Source organism: Mustela nivalis, assembly GCF_964662115.1.
Source record: "Mustela nivalis genome assembly, chromosome: 5".
Taxonomy (NCBI): domain Eukaryota; kingdom Metazoa; phylum Chordata; class Mammalia; order Carnivora; family Mustelidae; genus Mustela; species Mustela nivalis.
This window is the reverse complement of record NC_139024.1, coordinates 84,087,596-84,114,580: the sequence shown is the minus strand read 5'-3', so window position 1 is coordinate 84,114,580 and position 26,985 is coordinate 84,087,596. Positions and strand designations below refer to the sequence as shown.

Genomic DNA, 26,985 nt, shown 5'->3' with positions numbered 1-26,985 from the left:
CTTGATCCCCAAACCAGACAAAGACCCCATAAAAAAGGAGAATTACAGACCAATATCCTTGATGAACATGGGTGCAAAAATTCTCGCCAAAATACTAGCCAATAAGATCCATCAGTACCTTAAAAGGATGATTCACCACAACCAAGTGGGATTTATTCCTGGGCTGCAAGGCTCGTTCAACCTTTGCAAATCAATCTGGTGATACAATACATTAATAAGAGAAAGAGTAAGAATCATATGATACTCTCACAATAGATGCAAAAGAAACATTTGATAAAGTACAGCATCCTTTCTTGATCAAAACTGTTCACAATATAAGGACAGAGGGTACATATCTCAATGTCCTAAGAGCCATCTATGAAAATCCCACAGCAAATATTCTCAATGGGGAAAAACTGAGAGCTTTTCCCCAAAGGTCAGAAACACGGCAGTGTTGTCCACTATGACCGCTGCTATTCAACACAGTACTAGAAGTCCAGCCCCAGCAATCAGAAAACAAAAAGAAATTAAAGGCATCTGAATCCGCAAAGAAGAAGTCAAACCATCACTCTCTGCAGATGACATGATACTCTGTGAAAACCCCAAAAGACTCCACTCCCAAACTGTCAGAACTCATACAAGAATTCAGTAAAATGTCAGGATATAAATTCGATGCACAGAAATCAACTGCATTTCTATACACCAACAGCAAGACAGAAGAAATTAAGGAGTCGATACCATTTACAACTGCACTCAAAACCATAAGATACATAGGAATAAACCTAACCAAAGAGGCAAAAAATCTATACTCAGAAAACTAAAAAGTACTCATGAAAGAAACTGAAGAAGACACAAAGAAATGGAAAAACATTCTGTGCTCATGGACTGGAAGAATAAATAGTGCTGAAATGCCTATGCTACCTAGAGCAACTTACACATTTAATGCAATCCCTATCAAAATACCATCAACTTTTCTCAAAAAAAAAAAAAAATGGAACAAATAATGCTAAAATTTATATAGAACCACAAAAGAGCCCAAATAGCTAGAGAAATATTGAAAAAGAAAACAAAGGTTGGCAGCATCACAATTCCAGACTTCTAACTCTATTACAAAGCTATAACCATCAAGACAGTACAGTACTGACACAAAAACACACACATAGTTAATGCAACAGAAGAGAGAGCCCAAAAAATGGACCTCAACTCTATGGTCAACTAATCTTTGACAAAGCAGGAAATAATGTCCAATGGAAAAAAGATAATCTCTTCAACAAATGATGTTGGGAAAACTGGACAGCCACAACGCAGAAGAATGAAACTGGACCATTTCCTTCCACCACACATAAAAACAGACTTAAAATGGATGAAAGACCTCAATGTAAGACAGGAATTCATCAAAATCCTTGAAGAGAACACAGACAGCAACCTCTTTGACCTCAGCAGCAGCAACTTCTTCCAAGACACACTGCCAAAAGCAATGGAAGCAAGGGATAAAATGAACTCTTGGGACTTCATCAAGATCAAATGCTTTTGCACAAAGAAAGAAACAGTCAACAAAACCAAAAGACAATGACAGAATGAGAGAAGATATTTGCAAATGATGTATCGGATAAGGGGATAGTAACCAAAACCTATAAAGGATTTAACAAACTCAACATCCAAAGAACAAATCAGGAAATGGGCAGAAAACATGGACAGACATTTCTGCAAAGACGACATCCAAATGGCCAACAGATACGTGAAAAAGTGTTCAACATCACTCGGCATTAGGGAAATACAAATCGATACCACAGTGAGATACCACCTCACATCACTCAGAATAGCTGATTAACCAGTCAGGAAACAACAGGTGCTGGCGAGGAAGCGGAGAAAGGGGAACCTTCATACACTATTGGGGGAAAGCAAGCTGGTGCAGCCACTCTGGAAAACAGTATGAGGGTTCCTCAAAAAGTTGAAAATAGAGCTACCTTATGACCCAGAAATTGCATTACTGGGTATTTACCCTAAAAATAGAAAGTTATTGATCTGAAGGGGCATATGCAGCACAATATTTATAGCAGCAATGTCCACAGTAGCCAAACTATGGAAAGAACCTAGAAGTCCATCAACAGATGAATGGATAAAGAAGATGTGGTACATGCCTAAAATGGAATATTATGCAGCCATCAAAAAACCAAAATCTTGTCATTTGCAACAACTTGGATGGAACTAGAGGGTATTATGCTAAGTGAAATAAGTTAATCAGAGAAAGACAATTATCATATGAGCTCACTGATATGAGGAATCTGAGAAACAAGACAGAGGATCATAGGGGAAAGGAGGGAAAAATGAAACAAGACAAAACCAGAGAGGGAGACAAACCATAAGACACTCTTAATCTCAGGAAACAGAGGGTTGCTGAAGGGGAGGGGAGGGGAGGGGGATGGGAACGATGGGATGGCTGGGGGAAGAATACATGGTACAGTGAGTGCTGTGAATTGTGTAAGACTGATATATCATAGACCTATACCCCTGAAACAAATAATACACTACATGTAAATTTTTTTAAAAAGACACAAAGTAGAAGACAAAACACCAAAGACTTGACTTTGAAAAGAGAAATTAATAATAAAAATATGAAATACTTTGAAGCAGTTTAAAAAGAATTACACAGGCCTTTATGGTTAATCTGGAAAATCTCTAAAATATACCACTGAGGAACCTGGGTGGGTCAGTTAGTTAAGCATCTGACTCTCAGTTTCGGCTCAGGTTGCGATTTCAGGGTTGTGAGATCAAGCCAGGCATTCTCCATATGGAGCATGGAGTCCACCTGAAATTCTCTCTCTCTCGACTTTGCCCCTCCCCTCTGTGCACTCAAGCTTGAGCTCTCTTCTCTAAGATAAATATTAAAAAATATATACTGTTAAATTAAAAAAGAAAACCACAATATATAGTATGTTCTCATCTGTATAAAAATGAAGAAAATCTTTAGGTATGCAAACATATATACAGCCGCGCTAAAAAAGAATATATAATCCAAAATGAATGAACAGTGATTATCTTTGGAAAGAATGGGAATTTAGTGGCGGACTGGGGAGAGAGATGTGAAAAGAGTGTTTTCACCTTCTATTCTATATAAACCTGTATGTCTCTGTTTTACTTGTATACTTTAAAAATATAATTAATACTCTCAAGGAACAAAAAGCCAGCAAATGAGTAATTTAAAATTCATGGTTCTACTTTAATTTGGCCTTTATTTTGACTACAAGTTGAAGGTCAGATGATAGTTTAAGTGCCTGAACAAGTTTCAACCCAGCTAACATTATGGAACAGAAATCATTTTGATTAAAAAATACTGCTAAACTGCTCAAGTCCTTCTGCTTTTTGACAGGGATTAATTTAATGATCCCATACATTGATCCTGGTAAATTACAGCCATGTGATTCAATACAGCATATAACTATATGTTATCATACTATACTGCAAAGTATCAATCTTTTTAGTAGACAGCTATAATAAAAGCAGCACGCTTTATAAAATCAGCTCCAGGATAAATAAATGCACTGAAAAAAAAAAAAACCTTTAAATTAAAATCAAAAGAGACATTTAAAGTTTGGGCATTCTTCATTATGGGAAAGAATCTTCCACTTTGAGACTATTATATATCAGAAAAGCTCCATCTGTTGTATAATTATCTCTGATAAACGGCCTGATGCCTCAAGCTTCATTAGAAAAAAGGGAAAAGAAAGACACATACAGAGAGAACTGTAAATAACTCTCCCCACCATATTTCATTTAAAACCAGCCCACCAGGAAGTCATAAAGTAATTTTTTAATAGGTAATATTTTCTAAATATTCTCCTAGAATAAGCTAGCCTGTTATGCCCAATATCTATCTGGTCTGCTGAAGTCTAAAAAAGGGAAAACGAGTTTCCCTGAAAGATTATTAGAAACTTAATTGGTAAAAACAAACAGTCTAGCTACTTGGTGGCTGTGATATTAATTTTCCAGGGGACAGACAAGGGATTCTCAGACAGGACTGAAGACTAGTAGCCAGTGAAGCCCACCCAACGTTTGTGCAAAAAAGACCCAAGGGCAGTCTGGCAAGGACATCTGTTAAAATGCAGTACTATTTTATTTTACTTTCTAAATGCCTGAGGGAGCTGGGGTACCACAAAGAACCAGTTTCCAAGGAAACAATGGAAATCTCTCTATTCAACCAAATTAATTTAACCACAGATAAAGAATGTTCTCAAATTTCTATTTTGGGAATCACTGTCATAATTAAAAGAAAATCCAGCCAGCACTTGGAAATGAAGCTTTCATCATGAACAATCTTCATTAACATGCCGGTTAGTATGGTTCTCACTTTTTCTGTATGTTTTCTTTTGGCTATAACAAAAGCATCTCCTGGATAGATGCAGTATAGAAGAGTATGAAAAATCTTGAGTATTATGGATGAAAAAGTCCCAGAGGTGAGTGCCAGTCCTGACATGTGACACAAAGGAAAGTACCATGCAAACTGTTTTCTCATTTGTGGAACAAGAAGGAGAGTACCCATGCCTAAGTTGCACACTGTCAGGATGATTCCAGAAAAATGTTTGTTGAAGTGCTTTGTTAAACAATGGTTAGCAAACTTTTTCTGTAAAGAACCACTGGGTCTCTCTGTAGTAACTACCCAATTCTGCTATTGTATTACAGAAGCAGCCACAGACACCATACATAAATAATGAGCTTGGCTGTGTTCCAGAAAAACTTCATGAACACTAAAATCTAAGTTTCATGTAATTTTTAGAAGTCACAAAACATTGTTTGGCTTTTTTTTTCAACCATCTAAAATCATTTTTTAGCTCTCAGACCATACAAAAACAATTGATGGTTTTAATATATAGTTTTATATATGTGTTGGCTACTGTTTATTTCTTACTATGTGCCTCAACAGAGCTAGGAAAGTATTCTGTATGAGGCGGGCCCTCTCTAACTGCTAGATTAGAATGTCAGAATACTTGAATACAAGCCCATTTCTTGCCATTGCTCTTCCCCAGTATCAGGTATGGATATCAACTCTGTCTGGCTATTAGTTCTCTTCCTCTTCTGCCTAGAAAGAAACAGACCAATCAACTCTCCCGTAACACCTCAATTTCTATCCAATATGTAATGGGACTAGGAAAAAAACAAAACTTAAAACCTACGTAGGTATGCACATCAGAAATCTCTGAAACATGTCCTAAGTAGAGAAACCCAGGGTAAAAAGAAAGCTGATTTACAGGAGAGACGGCATTTTCTTGATCTTTTAGGTCCAATCTGATAAGACTCTGACTTAAAGTGACCAGTCAGCATGCCACTAATTTAACAATAAAATAACAACTGGTTCCAGTGCTCTAGCTACAATCTAACATTATCCTTTCTCTCTTTAAAAGTTGGGACATGATACAAATCACAGTTTATCACCTCTATGAAAGCCTGGAAAATTGGGAGAACAATGAATAACAGCAAAAGGAGAAACACCCTTCTTTTCAGGACATCTGTATCTTTGGGGTAAATACCCAGGAGTGCAACTGCAGGGTCATAGGGAAGTTCTATTTTTAATTTCTTGAGGAATCTCCACACTGTTCTCCAAAGAGGCTGCACCAACTTGCGTTCCCACCAACAGTGGAAGAGGGTTCTCCCCTTTCTCCACACCCCCTCCAACACATGTTGTTTTCTGTCTTGTTAATTTTGGCCATTCTAACTGGTGTAAGGTGATATCTCAATGTGTCACCACTTTTCTTTTTGTATATTGATTTGACAGTGAAAAAGCAAAGACCAGATATAAACAATACTCATTGTCTTATTACAGAAAATGTAAAACCTTTTCACAAGTCCTAAAGAATTCACAGCACTCCAGTCCTACACAGTAACAACAGATTCATAATTACTGTATAGTTAAATTATGTGGTTCTTGGATTTGCAATTCCCAAACCCATTTCCTACATCTCCATACCTCTAATATAAGGAAAGCTATGAAGGACCACCGGGTAAAATTCCGGTCCCAAGGACACTAAAGATCTGTGTAAGTAATCTCCTGCCTCCACTTCCTCCACGCTGCTTCTACGAGATACATCACAGCTGATATACCTCGTCCCTACATATACTACCCACAAATCAGGCACACATCAGTTTCAACCTCAGTGTGAAAGCTTTTGCAAATAACATGCTAACTGACCACTGCTCCTGCTGCCTCCTCCATTATATCCCCAAATTCTTCTGTACCCATGTCGGAGAACAAGCCAGAATTTCAGGGAGAGGCATATATTATTTGAAAAGGTGACCTCCTTGGGGCTAGAGACCTAATCTTACTCATTTCTGTACCCAGAGCTTAAACTACTGCCTAACTAGAAGGCTCTCAGCAAAGACCCTAAATGAACATACAAAAAAATCTGCAATAGATTATTAAATAGCTTACATTTAGGTAATCAGTCTCATGATCATCAAATCCAAATCTCTCTGGTCTGTTTACAGCAGCAGCATTTTAATGAGGTAATATTCTATAGTGGCTGCAAGCACAGACTTTGAAGCCAAATTAGTGGGCTGAACATGAGCTATACTGAGAAGGAGAAGCTCTGGAACTTTGGACTGAAGTCATGAACCTATCATTTATCTTCCTCATCTATAAAAGAGGGTAATAAAAGCACCTACCTTTTAAGACCCTGCGAAAATTAAATGTTAGTACATGTAAAGAGATTAGGAAAGTGCTAAGAAAATAGCAAACACTTCATAAATGTGAGCTTACATCTTCCTTCTTACTATGAAAGAGCACACCTTAAGCTGCAATTTGTTACTCGGCCTCTGTGAACTTGCCCACTATCATTCTCCTCTTCAACTTCTTCAGTTGCCTCCTCTTTTTTGATTTCACTCTCAAGGTTCTGTTCTCACTGCTTTTTCTTGCTTTCATCCTTACCAATCTCATTTAACCAGTAAGGTTTCAATGATCATCTCCCAACTGCATGAAGCTAACTCTGACTTCCCTCTTCTGGGCTCCAACTCAACCCGCCCACTTAAACATGAAAGTCATCATCATATCTCAGATTAGCAAATCTCCTCAATTCCTCAGATCTATGAAAACCTGAGGATTACAATGAGCCTTATAAGCATTAGGGAATAAGATTAGTTTCAGTAAATTTAACTTAAGATGAACACATAATGGTTTAAAGCAGTGATGTCATCAGAGAGAATAGATCTGAAGCTACTAGAACTAGGAGACATCCTTACTCAGACTGAAGGTATTTATTTATCAAGAGAAAAAACACGGCAGTATACAATGGCCTAGACTGGCAAGTTATGGAAATACAGGAAGTATTGTGTCCCGGGGCTTCAAAGCTCAGAGCAGGTCTCAGACCAGGCAGAGGAGGGAGAAAAGGGCATGAAGATGGAATCTTGCATTGAACGCAAGACCTCCGTTATATGGACTTAGAGTACACCTCATAATCAGCCTGACTCAATTAAAAATTCACTTCATTTTAATTTCACTTGGTGAGTCCACACTTTACCATTTGCTATATAAATCCTTGTATGGGTTGGCTTCCCAGAAAGGTCTGTCTCCAGAATAATGTTTTAGTCCTACGTGTAAACAAGTCCAATCCCTGTAAATCCAATCCCTGCTACAGGATTTTTCATGATGAGTTAATAAAATTAACTTCTGGTTATGATTTGAGTGTCCACATGCCTTAATTACAGAGAGGAAGTGTTGATTTTGGCAACGTGAAAATTTCTATTCCCTGCGGCAATTAAATTTCCCATGGTGAATTAACAGATTAAAAGCAGAGTTTCTGAAGTCAAATGGCTGAATTTGAATCCTGGTTCTGGTACCCAGTTGTTTGTGACCACAAATTACTTGATCTCTTTGTGCCTGTTTCCTGAGTTCTAAAATGGGGATAAATGATAATATCTATTGCACTGGGTTATCTTGAGACATCTAAGAGAAAATGTCCAAAACATACAGAACAATGTCTTACAAACACCATGCTCAATAAATGATAGCTATTGTTATCTCAGTCTCACACACAACTAGGCTACTCTGGTTGGTTTGTTGTGGCCTGAAGCTGGTATATACGAATCTAATCAGATGAGGTCCTGACCAGCTCCAAACTTTCCCTTAAACAAGGAGTCCTTCACCTAAAGGCCATAGTGAACTTAAAAACATTTTATTCAAAACTGGGTATAAATGGATGGTGTGTGTTTTTCTGAGACAAGGGACCATATCTTTTATCTGTTTCTCATTAAGTACATGATCCCAAATAGATGTTTTAAAACAAAACAAAACCTATTACCCCAACATTACCACTACCATTTACTTTTTGGTTAAGACTTATTTACTTAGTTGACAGAGAGAGAGAAAGCAAAAAAGGGAACACAAGCAGGGGGAGTGGGAAAGGGAGAAGCAGGCTTCCTGCTGAGCAGGCAGATCTATGCAGGCCTTGATCCTAGGACTCTGGATCATGACCGGAGGTGAAGGCAGACACATAATGACTGAGCCAGCCAGGTGCCCCATACTACTACCATTTTAATCTTTTTTTCTTCCCTCATCTTAAAGGATTTCTATACCTTCTTCTGAGCCTCTGTTCAATAGGCTACAGTAATTTAAAAATCTTTCCTCTACAATATTATTCTAGTATAATCCTTCCCATTTTCATTACTGCCAGGTTACTTCTCCAAACTGTAATAATATTACTTTCTTTGTTCAAAAACATGACTAAATATCTTAGCTGAGCATTTAAACCTCTCTGACTTGATTATCATCTGCCTTTCCAGCCTTGTCCTCTATAAAAGGCCCTAAAGGGGTCATTTGCCACTGCAGAACTCCATGTAGCTTTCCTCTAAAGCTCATTCTACTCTGTCTTCTAGAATGTCTTTTCACCACCTTGTATCTGTCTTCAGCACAATTTTTTCCAGTAAACCAATACCCTTCTTCAACACTCACAGTCTTTATTATTTAAGAATCATCATAATGGGGTGCCTGGGTGGCTCAGTGGGTTAAAGCCTCTGCCTTCGGCTCAGGTCATGATCTAAGGGTCCTGGGATGGAGCCCAGTGTTGTTATCTTCATTAATTGCCTAAAAACATACAAGGCCCAAAAGAGCGACAGAAGGTAAGGTTTCAATCCAAGGTTCCTAAATCAGGAGTAAGTTCTCTAGACCAGTGGTTCTCATCAATTAGCGTAGATTAGGATCCTCTACAGAGTTAAAAAGAAAAATCCCTGGGCCTGCCTCCAGGTCAATAAAATTAGAATGAGAGAATAGTGCCAAAGATTGTAATTGTTTTGTTTTTTCTTTTTTAATCTTCTATTTTGCAGCCAGGACTGAGAACCACTGCCCTAGATTGGTTGAAAACCTCACACCTTGACAGTTAACAAAAAAAGCTATCTTTTAAAAAGACCTTAAGCTCTACAGAATAGCTAAAATTTATTCCCTAACTGGCTGACTTGGGCCTAAACATCAACACTTAATCTTGATTTAGAAGAACTGCTATCTTTTTTTCTGAGACAAAGCATTACTAAGAAGCTCATCATACAATTCTTGGGCTGCTTTGTCTAACACTGCAAAGATGTAGGCACTTACACTCCTCTTTACTTGGTGAAGTTACATTCAATTCTGTCGGAAGCGGCTGCTGGCTGGGACTAAGAGTTGGCGTGGTTATAGAGGTATTGTTGTTGTCACTGGTGGTCTCTTCGGAAAACAAATCTGATTGGCTGTTACTTGTACTTGGAGCAGAATCATCGTCTGGTTGTTTCTTTTGAAAATCTGAAGAGAAAGAGTGATAATAACCAGTTTAATGAGGGCATTCATAATTTCCTTGGGAATTAGAAAACAAAAAAAGTATAAAAATAAAAATTCAATGTAATAGGAGCAATAATAAAGACTACTCTGAATGAAAAAAGGAAGTAAAATACTGGTTAAAAACATATACCATACATACTTTCCACTGGTGGAGGGTAACTGGAATTAAAGTTTTCCATGGTCCCTGTATTGTTCAGAAATATGGCAGACATACCAATTTTTTATTTAAATTAAATTTTATTAACATATAGTATATTATTAGTTTTGGAGGTAAAATTTAGTAAGTCATCAGTTGCACAAAAAACCCAGTGCTCATTACATCAAGTGCCTTCCTTAATGCCCATCACCGTTAGCCCACCCCCCTCACTGACCCATCCCCCTCAGCAATCCTGTTTGTTTCCTAGAGTTAAGAGTCTCTTATGGCTTCTCTCCCTCTATGCTTTCATCTTGTTTTTCCTTCCATTCTCCATGTTCATCTGTTTTGCTTCTTAAATTACACATACAAGTGAAATCATATATTTGCCGTTCTCTGACTGACTTATTTCACTTAGCATAATAACCTCAGTTCTATCCATCTTTTTGCAAATATTAAGATTTCATTCTTTTGGATGGCTGAGTAATATTCCATAGTATATATACAACACATCTTCTTTATCCATTCATCTGTCAATGGACATCTGGGCCTTTCCATATCTTGGATATTGTGGACCCTGCTGCTGCTAATGAAGATTGGGGTGCATGTGTCCCTTCGAATCACTATGTTTAGATAAACCAACCAGTTTAACATAAGATTTTACAAAGCCAAATACAAGTAAAATGTTAGGGGTAGTCAGAAGAAGGAAAAAAGAATAAAGAAGTTATTCAAACCAACAGAGGAAAGAAAATAAAGAGCACAGAAAAAAGCAGGATAAATGGAAAACACATAATAAGACTGTAGAAATAAGTACAAATATGTTAGTAATGGTAATAATTGTAAACTGACTAAACTTAGTAATTAAAAGAGAACATTCAAATTGAATAAACTAGGTCCTATTTTATAAGTTTACAACCAACATTACGAGCATGAACATTACGATAAAGAAAATTTTAAAGTCTATTTTTAAAAAGTACCAGCAAAGATGCATGATTAAAAAGCCAGTAACACTGAGGCATGTGGTTGGCTCAGTTAAATGTCTGACTCTTGATTTCAGTTCAAGTTACAATCTCAAAATTGTGGCACTGAGCCCTACTTGAGGCTCCCTTCTCAGCAGGGAGGCTGCTTGAGAATCCTCTCCCTCTGCCCTACTCCCCATATATCTCTCCCTCCCTCTCAAATAAATAAATAAATCTTAAAAAAAAAAAAAAGCCAGTAATAGCTACAGTAGTGTGAGGAGATGGAGACTGAGGCAAAAGGCACTATTCGAGGAAAAAAAAGAGAATCATTATATGATAGTAAGAAAAAAAAAAAAAAATCACACACACAAACCCCTACCTGAAAACAAATACTTTACCAGGAGGATAAAACAATTTTAAACTTGTATGTACCTAATAACAACATCTCAAAATATATAAAGCAAAAAAGATTTATGGGAAACTGACAAATTTACTATCATAATGGGAAGATTTTACTATACCTGTCTCAGCCAAAATAATTAGTAAAATTAGAGAAGATTAGTAAGTTTACACTCATATACCCAAGAGTAAGTTAGTAAATTATTTTCAAACATGAGGAATATTTATAAAAACTGACAAAAAGCTAAACAAAAAAGCAAAAGTCTTAACAGATGCCAAAGAATTAGTAATACAAAAAGAGTAAGCTCACCACAGAGAAAGTAAATTAAATATTGATAAGAATTCTATATAATTTTGGAAACTTAAAAAGTATTTTAAAAATTTTAAAAATTTAAGTTCATGGGTCAAATAAGAAATTAGAAAATAAATAAATGATAATGAATTACTACTTATCAATATCCAGTAAAGATGAAGATGCAAGTAACATTACCTATACCTCAGTCATTTCACATAGTCATATGACTGAATCTCAACACACATGACAAAAATTGTTAATTATATATTGTTTGCAATAGTAAAAAGTCAGAAACTGGGGCGCCTGGGTGGCTCAGTGCGTTAAGCCTCTGCCTTCAGCTCAGGTCATGATCTCAGGGTCCTGGGATCGAGCCCCCATCAGGCTCTCTGCTCAGCGGGAAGTGTGCTTCCCCCTCTCTCTCTGCCTGCCTCTCTGCCTATCGTGCTCTCTCTCTCTCACTCTCTCTGTCAAATAAATAAATAAGTAAAATTTTTTTTAAGTAAAAATAAAAATAAAGAGTCAGAAACAACCTCAAGGTCCATAAATCGTACTATATTCATATAATGGAATAATATATACTGTGAAAATGAAACTGTGAAATTGCTATGAATGAATCTCAAAACAGTAACACTGAAAAAAAAGTCACTAAAAAACATAGTAAGATTATATTTACATAAACGTTAAAAAGAGGCAACACTCAATATACTACTTAGGAATATGTATGCTTAAACAATTAAAAAAATAATTAACAATTCAGGATAGGATTGTCTCTTAGGTTGAAGAGGGGGATATGAAGGTAACAGGTACACAGGAATATTGTCCATTGACAAGATAGATTAAAATAAATTAAAATTCATTCATGTAAGGGAATGTTCTATAGCAGTTAAAATTAATGAATGCTACATATACAACAGAAACATCTTAAATGCAATGTTGAGTGAGAAAAGCTATGGAAGGATATATATATAGTATAATACTTTAATTATAATATAATGACATGTGTGGAAATGATACACCAAATTGAGGACAATGGTTAAAACTGGAGGCAAAAGGCAGGGAGAACAGAGATCTTCAATTATATCTTTCCATTTCTTAAAGGTGGCAGTGGGTATATAGCTTAAAATTATTAGATATAGTCTCTGTTTCATATAAAAGTCTAATGCCAGTCTATAAAGTACAGATTATACTGTTTCAATTCAAAGTAAAATTTGAAAACTCCACATTAACTCCACATTGCCTTACCTTCTAAATCAGAGAATGTGTTATTATGCTCTATCACCTAATCAGAATCACTGTGTGTGTGTGTGGGGGGGGGGGGGTTAAAAAAAAAAGTTTTTATTTATTTATTTATTTCAGAGACAGAGACCACAAGTAGGGGAGGGGCAGAGGGAGAGGGAAAATCAGACTCCGTGCTGAGTGGGGAGCCTAATGGAGGGTTCCATCCCATGACCCTGGGATCATGAACTGAGCTGAAGGCAGATGTTTAACTGATGAAGCCACCCAGGTGCCCCCAGAATCACTGTTTTAACAAATACTGAGCTATTATTTATGTGTCACTTACCATGTGTCAGGCACTGCACTAAATGTGTGTTGTTTTTTTTTTTTTAAGATTTTACTTACTCATTTGACAGACAGAGATCACAAGTAGGCAGAGAGGCAGGCAGAGAGAGAGGAGGAAGCAGGCTCCCCACGGAGCAGAGAGCCCGACGTGGGGCTCGATCCCAGGACCCTGGAATCATGACCCGAGCTGAAGGCAGAGGCTTTAACCCACTGAGCCACCCAGGCGCCCCTGCACTAAATGTTTTATGTGTAATACTCATTCACTTCAATCCTCAAAATAATCCTAATGAGGGAAGTGTAATTATATAGTCATATACCACTTCACTGATGAAGAAGCTGAAGCTGAGTAAGTTTAGGTCATCTGTTCCAAGTTAACAGCTAGTTACTACGTAGCAAGATCAGGATTTAAATGCAAGTCCATTTGACATCAAAACCCATGTTTTTCAATCAGAACCACAGGATGTAAAATGGTGAGCACTAATTTGGCTCAAGGAAAAGGCCTCCATGTCAAGCTCCCACTAATTTACAGAACTAATGGTGAATGCAATGGATTTAGCCAAAGAATCAGTAACTTTTGGGCTGATCAGCGATCTAAAGCATCTACTGCTTCTTTTCTGTGTATTTACTTCTCATAGCTTTCTCATTCTTTGGTGTTTTGACATTTTAAAATGGCTTATTATCTCGATGTTATTTGTGCAGCAAATTTAGAGAAAATGGTACTACATAAATGGAATAAAAGTACTATAATAATGTAAAAATGACACTTCTTTTTTATACCATGTCACCTCATTACTTCTCTTATGTCAATATCATTGTATCCCTCCTATAACCATCCCCACCATTTAACTGGAAATGTTACGAGGCCCTAAAAGAACTGCAACTGAGTCATCGTGATACCATCTAGCACAATCCCCAATGCCTGGAGACAGACACACAAAACTCACTCAATCAGGCACAATAATACTTACGGGTAAATGACATTAATGTCTACAGAAAATAACAAGGTCCCACCCACCCAATCTCCAGCCCATGCCTGCCATGCTCCTTCATGCTCTAGTATTTTTAGTTGTTTTCTTTTGTGAATCTTGAGTTGGAACAATGTACCCTCTTTTAACCTATTCTCCCATGATTACTTTTCTGCACTTCCACAGGATGAACAAGTGAAAAAAAATCATCAAACTAACAGTATTCATTACAAACTAAACTGGCTGCACACACAAAAACTAGAAGCTCTGTACATTTTTCCTCTGCTTGAATTCAATAAAGTGACAAAGAATCACAGAATTTTTAGTCAGAACTAATTTTAAAGATCCAGCTCAATCCTCTCCTCTTACAGATAAAGAAAACAAGAGCCAAGAAAGTTAATTCAAATCACCAGAAATTCAAGGAGTTAATCCTAACACAGTTTGTTGTGGTTTGGTTTTTTTGTTTGTTTTTTTGTTTGTTTGTTTGTTTGTTTTTAAACTCTTAGGCCAACTTAAGTAACCTATACACTACAAAAAGCTTCAAAGTTGGACCTGGATTTAAACCCTAACTTTGCTATTTACTGGACATATGGCTAAAAGCAGACTATTTAATCTTTTGGGGCCTTGTCTGTTAAGACAAAAGGAGGGAATTATTTCTACCTCTAACAATAATGTGAATTAAATAAGATAATGTACTCATTCGGCCCATGGGTACTCAACAAATAATAGCCATTAAAAATGAAAGGTATTTTACTAGTCAACAGAAAAGGGCCACAAATTATCTCCTCCTTTTTGCCCTCATATTTGCATCATAATTCCTACTCTCTTGCTCCTCACTTTCTGAATCACTTGGTATTCAACTGCTGACAACTCAAGAAAAAGAAAGAAAACAGAAAAAGAAAAAAAAAAAAAGAAAAGACACAAGGGAGGAAAAAAAAGAAAAAGAAAAGGAAAAACACCACCACCAACAACAACAAAAAGAAAGGAAAAGGAAAAGAAAAAAGAAGAAAAATAACACAAAGTCCCAGAAGTTTTCCAAGGTCAGGGGAGGAGATTTACATCACATGTAAAAAAGTGAACAAAAAAGGCAGAGAGAATGCTTCTCATCACTCCTTTGGAAAGCAGTAAGGGAAAGGGGCAAAAATAGTCACTTCATTTGTGCAGCCACAGTAAAGTCTTGTTCCACTTGCTGTACAGTTCTCATATAAATGGGAAAATTAGACATCTCCAAGCTTATCAACCTCTGTAAGAAAAAAATAGGAATTATTTATTTCTGTAAATTGGGAGAGTTAATTGTCTATCCAAAGGTGTACACCTGGTAAATAAATGTAAATAAGTCTTCCAAAACAGTTATTTGTAAAACCTGAGTAAAAACCTTTGAATTTTATTAATGGGATCACTGTGCAAAAGTTAAGAAAAGCCATCTTGGCAGCTTAACTCATTATCAACTATTGGGAAAAATAGTTTCTCAACAAAAGGTATTCTTGGAAACTTAAGTAAGTATCTAGAAATGGGATGTTTCCACAAGGCAGAGAATATGACCTAATGGTAACAGCAGAGCCAAAATGACCAGTGAAGTCCCTGCGGCTAGCTGCCCCACACACTCAACTCACCAGACATATTTTTCTCCATTGTTTTCAGAATGGTTTTTCTCACAAGTCAATCTTACTATAAAGTGTACCTCAAAAACACTGAGAGCATTGAAAAACCACCTCGTCCTGCTCTGCGGACAAGCCCACTGACCTGAGCAGTCTCACTGGGACTACCCCTTATCTAGTCATTACTCAAAACTTACCTTTGGATGTGGAAAACCCAAAAGACTCCACTCTAAAACTGCTAGAACTTGTACAGGAATTCAGTAAAGTGTCAGGATATAAAATCAATGCACAGAAATCAGTTGCATTTCTCTAAACCAACAACAAGACAGAAGAAAGAGAAATTAAAGAGTCATTCTCATTTACAATTGCACCCAAAACCATAAGATACCTAGGAATAAGCCTAACCAAAGAGGCAAAGAATTTATACTCAGAAAACTATAAAGTACTCATGAAAGAAATTGAGGAAGACACAAAGAAATGGAAAAATGTTTCATGCTCCTGGATTGGAAGAATAAATATTGTGAAAATGTCTATGCTACCTAAAGCAATTTACACATATAATGCAATTCCTATCAAAGTACCATCCATCTTTTTCAAAGAAATGGAACAAACAATCCTAAAATTTATACGGAACCAGAAAGGAACTCAAATAGCCAAAGGAATATTGAAAAAGAAAGCCAAAGTTGGTGGCATCACAATTCCGGACTTCAAGCTCTATTACAAAGCTGACATCCTCAAGACAGCATGGTACTGGCACAAAAACAGACACAGATCAATGGAACAGAATAGAGAGCCCAGAAATAGACCCTCAACTCTATGGTCAACTCATCTTCGACAAAGCAGGAAAGAATGTCCAATGGAAAAAAGACAGCCTCTTCAATAAATGGTGTTGGGAAAATTGGACAGCCACATGCAGAAAAATGAAATTGGACCATTTCCTTACACCACGCACAAAAATAGACTCAAAATGGATGAAAGACCTTAATGTGAGAAAGGAATCCATCAAAATCCTTGAGGAGAACACAGGCAGCAACCTCTTCGACCTCAGCCGCAGCCACATCTTTCTAGGAACATCACCAAAGGCAAGGGAAGCAAGGGCAAAAATGAACTATTGGGATTTTATCAAGATCAAAAGCTTTTGCACGGCAAAGGAAACAGTCAACAAAACCAAAAGAAAACTGACAGAATGGGAGAAGATATTTGCAAACGACATATCAGATAAAGGACTAGTGTCCAAAATCTATAAAGAACTTAGCAAACTCAACACCCAAAGAACAAATAATCCAAGCAAGAAATGGGCAGAGGACATGAACAGACATTTCTGCAAAGAAGACATCCAGATGGCCAACAGACACATGAAAAAGTGCTCCATATCACTCGGCACCAGGGAAATACAAATCAAAACCACGATGAGAGACCACCTCACACCAGTCAGAATGGCTAAAATTAACAAGTCAGGAAATGACAGATGCTGGCAAGGATGTGGAGAAAGGGGAACCCTCCTACACTGTTGGTGGGAATGCAAGCTGGTGCAGCCACTCTGGAAAAGAGCTTGGAGGTTCCTCAAAATGTTGAAAAGAGAGCTACCCTAGGACTCAGCAATTGCACTACTGGGTATTTACCCTAAAGATACAAACATAGTGATCCGAAGGGGCACGTGCACCCGAATGTTTATAGCAGCAATGTCCACAATAGCCAAACTATGGAAAGAACCTAGATGTCCATCAACAGATGAATGGATAAAGAAGATGTGGTATATATACACAATGGAATACTATGCAGCCATCAAAAGAAATGAAATCTTGCCATTTGCAATGACGTGGATGGAACTAGAGGGTATCATGCTCAGTGAAATAAGTCAAGCAGAGAAAGACAACTATCATATGATCTCCCTGATATGAGGAAGTGGAGATGCAACATGGGGGGTTAAGGGGGTAGGAGAAGAATAAATGAAACAAGATGGGATTGGGAGGGAGACAAACCATAAGTGACTCTTAATCTCACAAAACAAACTGAGGGTTGCTGGGGGGAGGGGGGTTGGGAGAAGGGGGGTAGGGTTGTGGACATTGGGGAGAGTATGTGCTATGGTGAGTGCTGTGAAATGTGTAAAAAGGTGATTCACAGACCTGTACCCCTGGGGATAAAAATATATTATATGTTTATGAAAAATAAAAAATTTTAAAAAAACCAACAACTTACCTTTGGTTTGTATATACCCCAACTTCTATCTCTCAGATGTACTACACAGGTTTGGCAAGATGCTTAGCTCATTTAACTCCCACCCCACTTCTAGAATGTGACAATAACTATGTCTTTGGTAATGATTTCTTCAAGGCAGAGAATAGACAAAACTGATTTGGAAAGGGTTTCACTAAACTTACCTTCTTTGACAATGAATTCCTTTTCCAAAACCCTCTTCAGGGACACCTGGGTGGCTCAGTTGGTTGAGCATCTACCTTCGGCTCAGGTAATGATTCCCAGGGTCCTGGGATCGAGTCCCGCATCATGCTCCCTGCTCATCAGGGAGGGGACAGCACACAAGCAGGGAGAGTGGCAGGTAGAGGGAGAAGCAAGCTCCCCACTGAGCAAGGAACCCAATGCGCAACTCAATCCCAGGACCCTGGGATTAGGACATGAGCCGAAGGCAGATGCTTAACTGACTGACCACCCAGATGTCACCAATGAACTTTTTTTTTTTTAAAGATTTTATTTATTTATTTGACAGACGGAGATCACAAGCAGGCAGAGAGGCAGGCAGAGAAAGAGGAGGAAGCAGGCTCCCTGCTAGCAGAGGGCCCGATGCGGGGCTCGATCCCAGGACTCAGAGATCACGACCTGAGCCATAGGCAGCAGCTTAACCCACTGAGCCACCCAGGCGCCCCACCAATAAACATTTTTAAAGCATTTGGTCATACTGTCTTATTCTCTTGGCACAATACCCTGTGATTTTCCACAGCACAACACCTACTATGGCATGTAAGAATCAAATTACCACTTGTCAAGTCTCCCACAATATAAAAATGTTGCTCAATAAATGTTAACTGAACGAATAAGTGGCCAAACATTTTCCTGTAGAAAGCCCATCACTGGATTATGTTTAAAATTATTTACCCACTGTCATTTTAAACCTTTCTCAAACTATCTTGTGTGCCTTTTCAAGGACACACTTAGCATCACCTGGATTAGCATTTCCAAAAGATGAAATGCTCAATACCTGTGAATTTCTATTTTCATAATTAATTAGTAGAAATGAGAAAGTGAACTGCATTTGCTCTAACTCACTAAGTTTATATGGCCACTAATAAGGCTTCTACATCATTATTATAGACACTAAAGCTGGGTATAAAACTGGAGGTGAAAGAGGAACTAAGATTTAAGTGCCTACTATGAGCAAGTCACTCTGCCAGAGGCATTATGTTCATTTTCCCATTTAATCCTCAAAACAAAATCAGCAGCAGATGTCAACCCCACACTTCAGCAGACAGTGGAGCATGGCAACCAAGTGCTGAAGCTAGGGTTTTGAGACCCAGGCTTGCATAACTCTAATGTCCACACTCTGCCCACTACAGCATGCATCACTGAAGCAAGCACCGCTCAGCTTATCAAAATGCAACAACTTCCAAGCTGCAGGGGTTACGTTTCCAGTTCCCACATTCCCATTCTAGTCACCAATTCCACTTGACGCTACATCACAGATTACAACACCATGTCCCACTGGAAGTTTTATTTTAGCATTTCACACCATTAAATGCTGTGTCTAGGGGCACCTGGGTGGCTCAGTGGGTTAAGCCACTGCCTTCGGCTCAGGTCATGATCTCAGGGTCCTGGGATCAAGTCCTGCATCGGGCTCTCTGCTCAGCAGGGAGCCTGCTTCCTCCTCTCTCTCTCTGCCTGCCTCTCTGCCTACTTGTGATCTCTCTCTGTCAAATAAATAAATAAAATCTTAATAAATAAATAAATAAATGCTGTGCCTCAAACAGCCAATTAAAGTAAAATGGAAATGCTGCAAATAAAAACTTGATCTGATTATAAGTTGAGTTCATGTAAGGCATTGTATGAAGGCCTCCTTTAAAAGAACAGGGTTTCTTTTACCTCCTCTTCATCCCTTCCCCCAAGTGATATCCTAAATAGGCTAGAGCCTCCATTAACAAGTACATTTCCAAGTTTTCAAAGCTGCACGTTCCTACCCCTACCCCAATCATAAACCTTAGACACCTTATTTTTAAAAGCTACAAGCCATTAGCAGTAGTCAGCCAATTTATAAAACAGTTTTAGCTTTCTGATTAAAATCTTAATAAAAATTCTACTAGTTGGATGTTAACCTGGGTTAAAAGCCTCAGCAAAAACAAACTGGTCTGAACAAAAATTACCAAGAACCAAGGACTGATTACTATTAAAAAAAAAAAAACCCACCTTAAAATGCTGTCTCTTTGGAACCTACCTTATGGGGAAAACTGTGATCTACTCAATATGGCTAGGTTCATTTAAACTTCCTTTCATGAGTAATCTCTTTAACTTCTTAGAAAATAACAACAAAAAACTTTACCATATTCTCACCTACATTCTCATAATGATTCCTTCTCTTAAAAACTCAAGACAGTCTTCACTAACCTCAGAAAGACTGACTGATATTGCTTTGATAATAATTGGTATTTTCAGACAAGTTTAAAATATATACATTATACATCCCCACCCACCCCATATATCCTATTGATGGTAAGTGACCCCAATCCTGTGTGCCCCATGAATCTCTCCACTTTAAGGTACATCTTAGAAATTAAAGTAGACCCTGTCTTCTGGCCTTCTTTCCCATCTCAGGGGATGGCACCGACATTCTCCTGGAAGCTGAAGCCAGAAGACTTTGGGAGCCTGGGAATCATCTCAGCCTCTACATTCTCCTGATCTTAATTCTGTATCTCAAAACATCACCACATTTAGTTATTTATGACTCCAAATACCTCTGGAACCCTACCACACTAATCTTAAGTCATCATCATCTGTCAGTTTCCTTCAACAGTATCTGATTTCTTCAAATCCTATCTGCTGTTGGTCCTGTCTAACACATTCACCACTAAGCAAACTGAGAGAATCAGAGTGATGTTGTAAACACCAGATTCTGATAAGGTCATTTTCCTCCCTAAACTCTTGAATGGCCTCCCACTGCCTTTATAATCAGATCCAAAATCATAAATACGGTTTTGAAGTTAGAAGGGATGCCTGGGTGACTCAGTCAGTTAAGCATCTGCCTTTGGCTCCGGTCGTGTTCCCAGGGTCCTGAAATCGAGTCCCACATTGGGCTCCCTGCTCAGCGGAGGGTCTGCTTCTCCCTCTCCATCTGTCTTTCCCCCTACTTTTGCTCTCTCTCTCTCAAATGAATAAATAAAATCTTGAAAGGAAGGAAGGAAGGAATGAAAGAAGGAAAGAAGTCTCTTTAAGAACTGGTTTCTGGCTATCACTTCAGTCTCATCTTAAGCCAACTGCTTCTCCTCTCCCTCCTCCTACTTCAACCATTCTGGGGTCCTTTTTGTTTTTCAAACATCTCCATGCTTTTTCTCAACCTGGAGTACCCTACTCATGGGATGTGACTATTTTTCTTTATTTTGCTATCTGCTTGGTAACTCCCACTCACCCCTGAACCTTAACATAAGCACTACTTCCTCAGGGAAGCCCTTAAGAGTATATCCACAGAGGCACTCAATACTCATTTGTTGGATGAAAAATAATGCATATCTTATTCACTGTATACCCTAGCCCCTAGCAAAAAAATATTATGTCTGCCACATAATACACAAGATAGATTTGTTGAGTATTAACGTATTTGATCTGGTAAACATACAAAGTTTAAAAATATTAGTTCTCCCAGACCTTAATGTACTTCAAATTGCTATAAAATATATTTATAGAAAGTAAACATTTCTCTTTACAGCAAAAATATTAAATACCCTTTTAGTAAGCAGATATTTAAATTGTATGAATTATCACTACATATATAAAATTCTTCTCCTTACTACTCACCACAGGTAACTAGTTCTGATTGGACTCATAAGGTCTCTCAAGTCGTATTTGCTTAGACCAAGACCACAGAGCTGTAAGCCTTTATTTGAGTATAGAAAAAAGATTGCACTGGCTCCCAAAAGTATGTCTTCAAATTCTTCTTGCAAAAATAGTCAACAAGAGAATACATGAAGTTAACAAAGCTCACAAACAAAACTCTCATCAGTAATTAAGCTTATTTTATAATCTGGTTTATCACAAATTATACAGTCCCTAGATTCTTCACGCCTATAGAGCCTACTGCTCAGAAGTGTGAACTAGCAAAAAAGTCATTTGGAAGAAGGTTGCTTCTTATACAGCATTTATTGTACAGACTCTACAGTTTTCCCAGTAATAGTGTCTCCTATTCATTTACAGGGCATAAATTAACATGTTAACATTATAGAAAATATCTAAAAATCCATTAGTACTTCAATAACATGCACCAGAGACATTTATTTCATTTCGGTCTAACTACAAAATGTGTCAGTTTTTTTAAAAAACCGAAAACACTGGGAGAAGTTTTCTAAATATTGTGACATTGATCTACTTCCAACAAAGTGAGCACTGGACAATATGTGTGTATATATATGCATCCTACACATAAATCTCAACCATCAAAGTACTGATAGGGCCAGGCAAATCGTGGAAATATTAAGAAAAGCTGACAAAATAAAATTGGCAAATCAGGGCGCCTGGGTGGCTCAGTGGTTTAAGCCGCTGCCTTCGGCTCAGGTCATGATCTCAGGGTCCTGGGATCGAGTCCCGCGTCGGGCTCTCTGCTCGGCAGGGAGCCTGCTTCCTCCTCTCTCTCTCTCTCTGCCTGCCTCTCTGTCTACTTGTGATCTCTCTCTGTCAAATAAATAAATAAATAAATAAATAAATAAATAAATAAATAAAAATTGGCAAATCAGAACCTAAAAACAAAACAAAAACCTGTGATCTATCTGTTTATAGCTGATCTTTGATTCCAGTTAAAGACCTCTCCTCAGTGGGGTGCCTGGGTGGCTCAGTGGGTTAAAGCCTCTGCCTTTAGCTCAGGTCATGATCCCAGAGTTCTGGGATCGAGCCCCGCATCGGGTTCTCTGCTCCCCCTCTCTGTCTGCTTGCCTCTCTGCCTACTTGTGATCTCTGTCTGTTAAATAAATAAATAAAATCTTTAAAAAAAAAAACAAAAACCTCTCCTCAGGGGAGTAGTTCCTACTGTCATTCATGAATCATTCCAATAGCAATATGTGGAATGAGCATAACTGCTGGAGAGGGTGGAGTCCAGATTTTTTCTCAGCTCAGACCTAAGGTTTCAAATGTCCGTGAGACTCAACAATACTGGAAGAAATTAGAAAAGCATTTTGGGGGTGGGGGAGACGCACTTGGGTGGCTCAGTTAAGTGTCTGCCTTCAGTTCAGGTCATGATCTCAGTTCTACAACAGGCTCCCTGCTCAGGGCAGTCTGTTTCTCCCTCTCGCTCTGTCCACACTCCCTTCCCCAGCTTGTGCTCTCTCAGCTCTCTCTCTCAAATTAAAAAAAAAGAAAAAAGAGAATAAATTACCAAAAAAGTCAGGTTACCCCTTTTTTAAAGATTCCTTACTGCTTTTATAATTTCACCCACAGTTTTCATAATACCAACCCTTCATTTCACCATGCAGAATAGGAAAAAAGACAAACAAAACACTTCCCACTGGCATGCTCCTTTTTGCAAAGTGGGAGGGGAGCAGTGTTCACGCTCGAGCCATTGATAACCCTAGAACTTGGTTCTCTAGTCCTTGCCTCCCTCCATCCAGGAGAGCGAGCACTTGTTACCTTTACTGAGCTAGTCCTACCCTGATACTTCATTTCCACTCAGTCCTCAGGCTCACCATCTCATACCAGGTCCCATACCACCAACCTCCTGCATTTCAACCCTAGTACCAACCTGACCACTTCATTTGCTTCAGGAAATTCCACCTAGGTGGTGGTAGTAACTTTTGAGAAACACTTTCCCTTAAGATAAGATATGAAAAATGTTCAGTATGAATAATTATTTTTCAAACAATGCACTATGGTATATTTTAAGAATGTCAATCTCTTTCCCAAAGAGAAACAGATTACACACTTTTTAAACTATTAAAACACACATACACACACACATACACACACACACTTTTTAAAGGATGAAGTGATAGGATTACTAAATATTTTCTCACTACACCTATTAAAATGTATCAGGGGATGCTCAGAAAAGATCATGATTTTCACATGATCCAAAGATCAGGACTGACTGACTATTTTTTATCCAATGAACACAACGTAGCAAAAGAATGGATGATGTTTGTATGGTTCAGAGTCATCTGTCTACTAGCAGAAAGTATAAATATTCTTTCTGAAGAACACTATGACTTGTGAAAAAGCTGTAGAACATAAGAAAAATCTTGTCCTTTACATAAAAGCTATGAGTGAAAGATCTGAGAGATTTCTCCACTCAAAAGAAAAGTGCTCATGAAGCTATCTATATCCCCCTTCACAGTATGGTGTTTAGGAGTGTGGAATCAGACTGAGTTCAAATCCTGGCTCAGTCTCTTTTTTAAAAAATATATTTATTTGAAAGAGTGCACGCTTGGACGCGCACAAGTTGGGGGACAGAAAGAGGGAGGGAGAGAACCCCAAGCAAACTCCCCATTGACTGTAGAGCCCAACATGATTAGGGGCCCCATCTCATGAGATCATGATCTGAACCAAAATCACCTGTGGAACACTCAACTGACTGATCCACCCAGGTGCCTTCTGGCTCAGCCCAAGGTCAAGTCACTTAAGTTCTCTTGCTTCAGTTTCCTTCTATAAAATGAAAATAGTAACTGTGTCTACTTCATAAGGCTACTATGTAGATTATGTTAGATAATACGTTAAAGTCTTTGAGCAATGCATGGCACATCTGAAGTCTCAAATTAACTATAATTTTTATTATTCCTTTCTGCCTCCTTACACACAATTTAAGAATTTGCTAATGTGAGATCAGCAATGAAAAATAACTTGTCTGATGCCAATAAGCAACCAGGAGGAATTATACCTAATACCTCAGTTTCACTGACAATGTACACTAAAATATATCAATCTTAGGGGTTACAAAGAAGTTTTCAGGGACCCAGTGGTTATAAATGTACAAAGTCAACTGGCCTAAACCAATAAGGAGTGGTGTGGTTATTGTGGCTAATTGGCAAATATAAGCCTCACCTAAGGGCATGTGATTTCAAACATAAAAACAAAAATAAGAACCTTCAAATACAACATATCTGTGCCCTGCAAGTCAACAGTTTAAGACTCCTGCTTTAAAAAGAGACAAATATTTATTATATAAAGCTTTTACAAGCTGCATTATTAATTCCACATGTATTAATTCCACATACAAAGAAATGATTCATTCAATACAAGCTAAATCGATGTAAAGACAAACGGGAAAGTACAAGAGATACAAGAGATATAACATAATCTGATAGACCTGTGTTTGAACTCTGGCTAAGCTACTTAGAAGCTGTGTCCATGAGAAAGTCCATACTTATTTCCTCATCTGATCCTTCATTATAAAGGTGTTTAGGGCACCTGGGTGGCTCAGTGGGTTAAAGCCTCTGCCTTTGGCTCAGGTCGTGATCCCAGGGTCCTGAGATTGAGTCTCGCGTTGGGCTCTCTGCTCAGCGGGGAGCCTGTTTCCTCCTCTTTCTTTCTCTGCCTGCCTCTCTGCCTACTTGTGATCTCTGTATGTCAAATAAATAAATAAAATCTTAAAAAAAAAAAAAAGGTGTTGAATAAATTTTTAAATGAGTAACAAATGAATGTAAAAACATTCGCCTACAACAGAAATTCTTAACATGGGGTTCTTTTATGGTGAGTCACTTTAGGCTAATTTAGGCTGTGGTAACAAATGACCCTAAAATCTAGAGACTTGACATCAAAAATAGCTTGTTGGTTTTGTTCAATTGTGTCATCATTCCAGGAATCCAGAATGAAATAGTGGATCTAACCAGAACCGTTCTGGTCTTCTGGCAGAGAGAAGAGAGAGATGCAACTACAACCTGACAAAATTTCTGTTCACAACAGACATATGAACTTTTTAATTCACATTTTATTTGTTAAAAGGTATCACATTGGCCAAGCCTGATGATGAGGACAGGGAAGTACAATCCTCCTACCAGAAGGAGCAGTAAATACAAAGAAATGATAATACAGAGTTTATAATACGTGTGCCCAGAAAATTTTGCATTTAATTCTGGGTTAATCTTCTGAAATTATATGCATTATTGTGTATGCATAAGACCCATTATTGCCCTCAGTAAACGGAGCATACATACTATGTTCTGAAAAGTACAAGCCAAAATGGCCTGAAATAAATCAGACTGGGTTTGGAAAAAGTCAGGTCTCAAACATAATAACCATTACTACTGATTTTATAACAGATCAGTATACTAGTCCTAACTCTGATTTTCCCTGCTGCTGGTTACTGGACAGTGTGGGCCAGGGAAATAATGTAAACTTTCTCCCAGGCAGTATTAAATTCTAGTGTTGCCTAATGAAAATCTGAGATTATGAATCACAGTAAAACAGTAACACGTGGATACTGGTTTACTGAAAATAAAGTCTTACCTGAAAAAACTGTGATTTCCAGGCAAATTAAAACCCTTTATGAAATACAAGATGGTGTGGTCCTAATTCAAAGTTTTGTGTGTTTTAAGTTAACAAATTCATGTTATGTTTATTATACTTTTTCCAACTCAGGTTCACTTCCTGATTTTCAAAGGGGCAAAGGCTACTAAGTCAGGGAACTGAAATATTTACAGCTCCCTATCAAACAGAAAAAAAAAATTATTAGAAAGTCTTTCTTAGGAACCAACTGCCTCATACTAACGAAATAATCCAGTCTGATTTTCTGGCTGGGTATCTTACCTTCAGCTCAGGTCATGATATGGGAGTCTTGGAATTGAGCCCCACGTCAGGCTCCCTGCTTGCTGGGGAGATAATCTCCTTCTCCCTCTGCCCCTCACCTCACCCGTGTGCTTTCTCTCTCAAATAAGTAAGTAAAACATTTTTTTTAAAAAGATAGGTGAGGGGTGCCTGGGTGGCTCTGTCGGTTGAGCGGCTGCCTTTGGCTCGGGTCATGATCCCAGGGTCTTGGGATCGGGCTCCACATCGGGCTCTCTGCTTGATGGAGAGCCTGCTTCTCCCTCTCCCTCTGCCTGCTGCTCTGCCTACTTGTGTTCTGTATCTCTCTGTCAAATAAATAAATATATAAATCTTATTTAAAAA

General features: G+C 38.1%; 1 protein-coding gene across 6 annotated transcripts in view; it reads right to left on the bottom strand.

Moving 5' to 3' along the window:
- The window catches only part of ZFAND3 (zinc finger AN1-type containing 3), a 335,420-nt gene that overhangs the window by 70,464 nt on the left and 237,971 nt on the right, over positions 1-26,985 (bottom strand). For all 6 annotated transcript variants that reach the window (XR_014312227.1, XR_014312228.1, XM_082732291.1 and 3 more), the window contains one exon: positions 9,554-9,736. Coding sequence is in view for 4 of the 6 variants with exons in the window: in XM_082732291.1 (XP_082588417.1) it covers positions 9,554-9,736 (183 nt within the window). In the remaining 2 variants the exon portion in view is untranslated. The remainder of the gene's footprint in view (positions 1-9,553; positions 9,737-26,985) is intronic.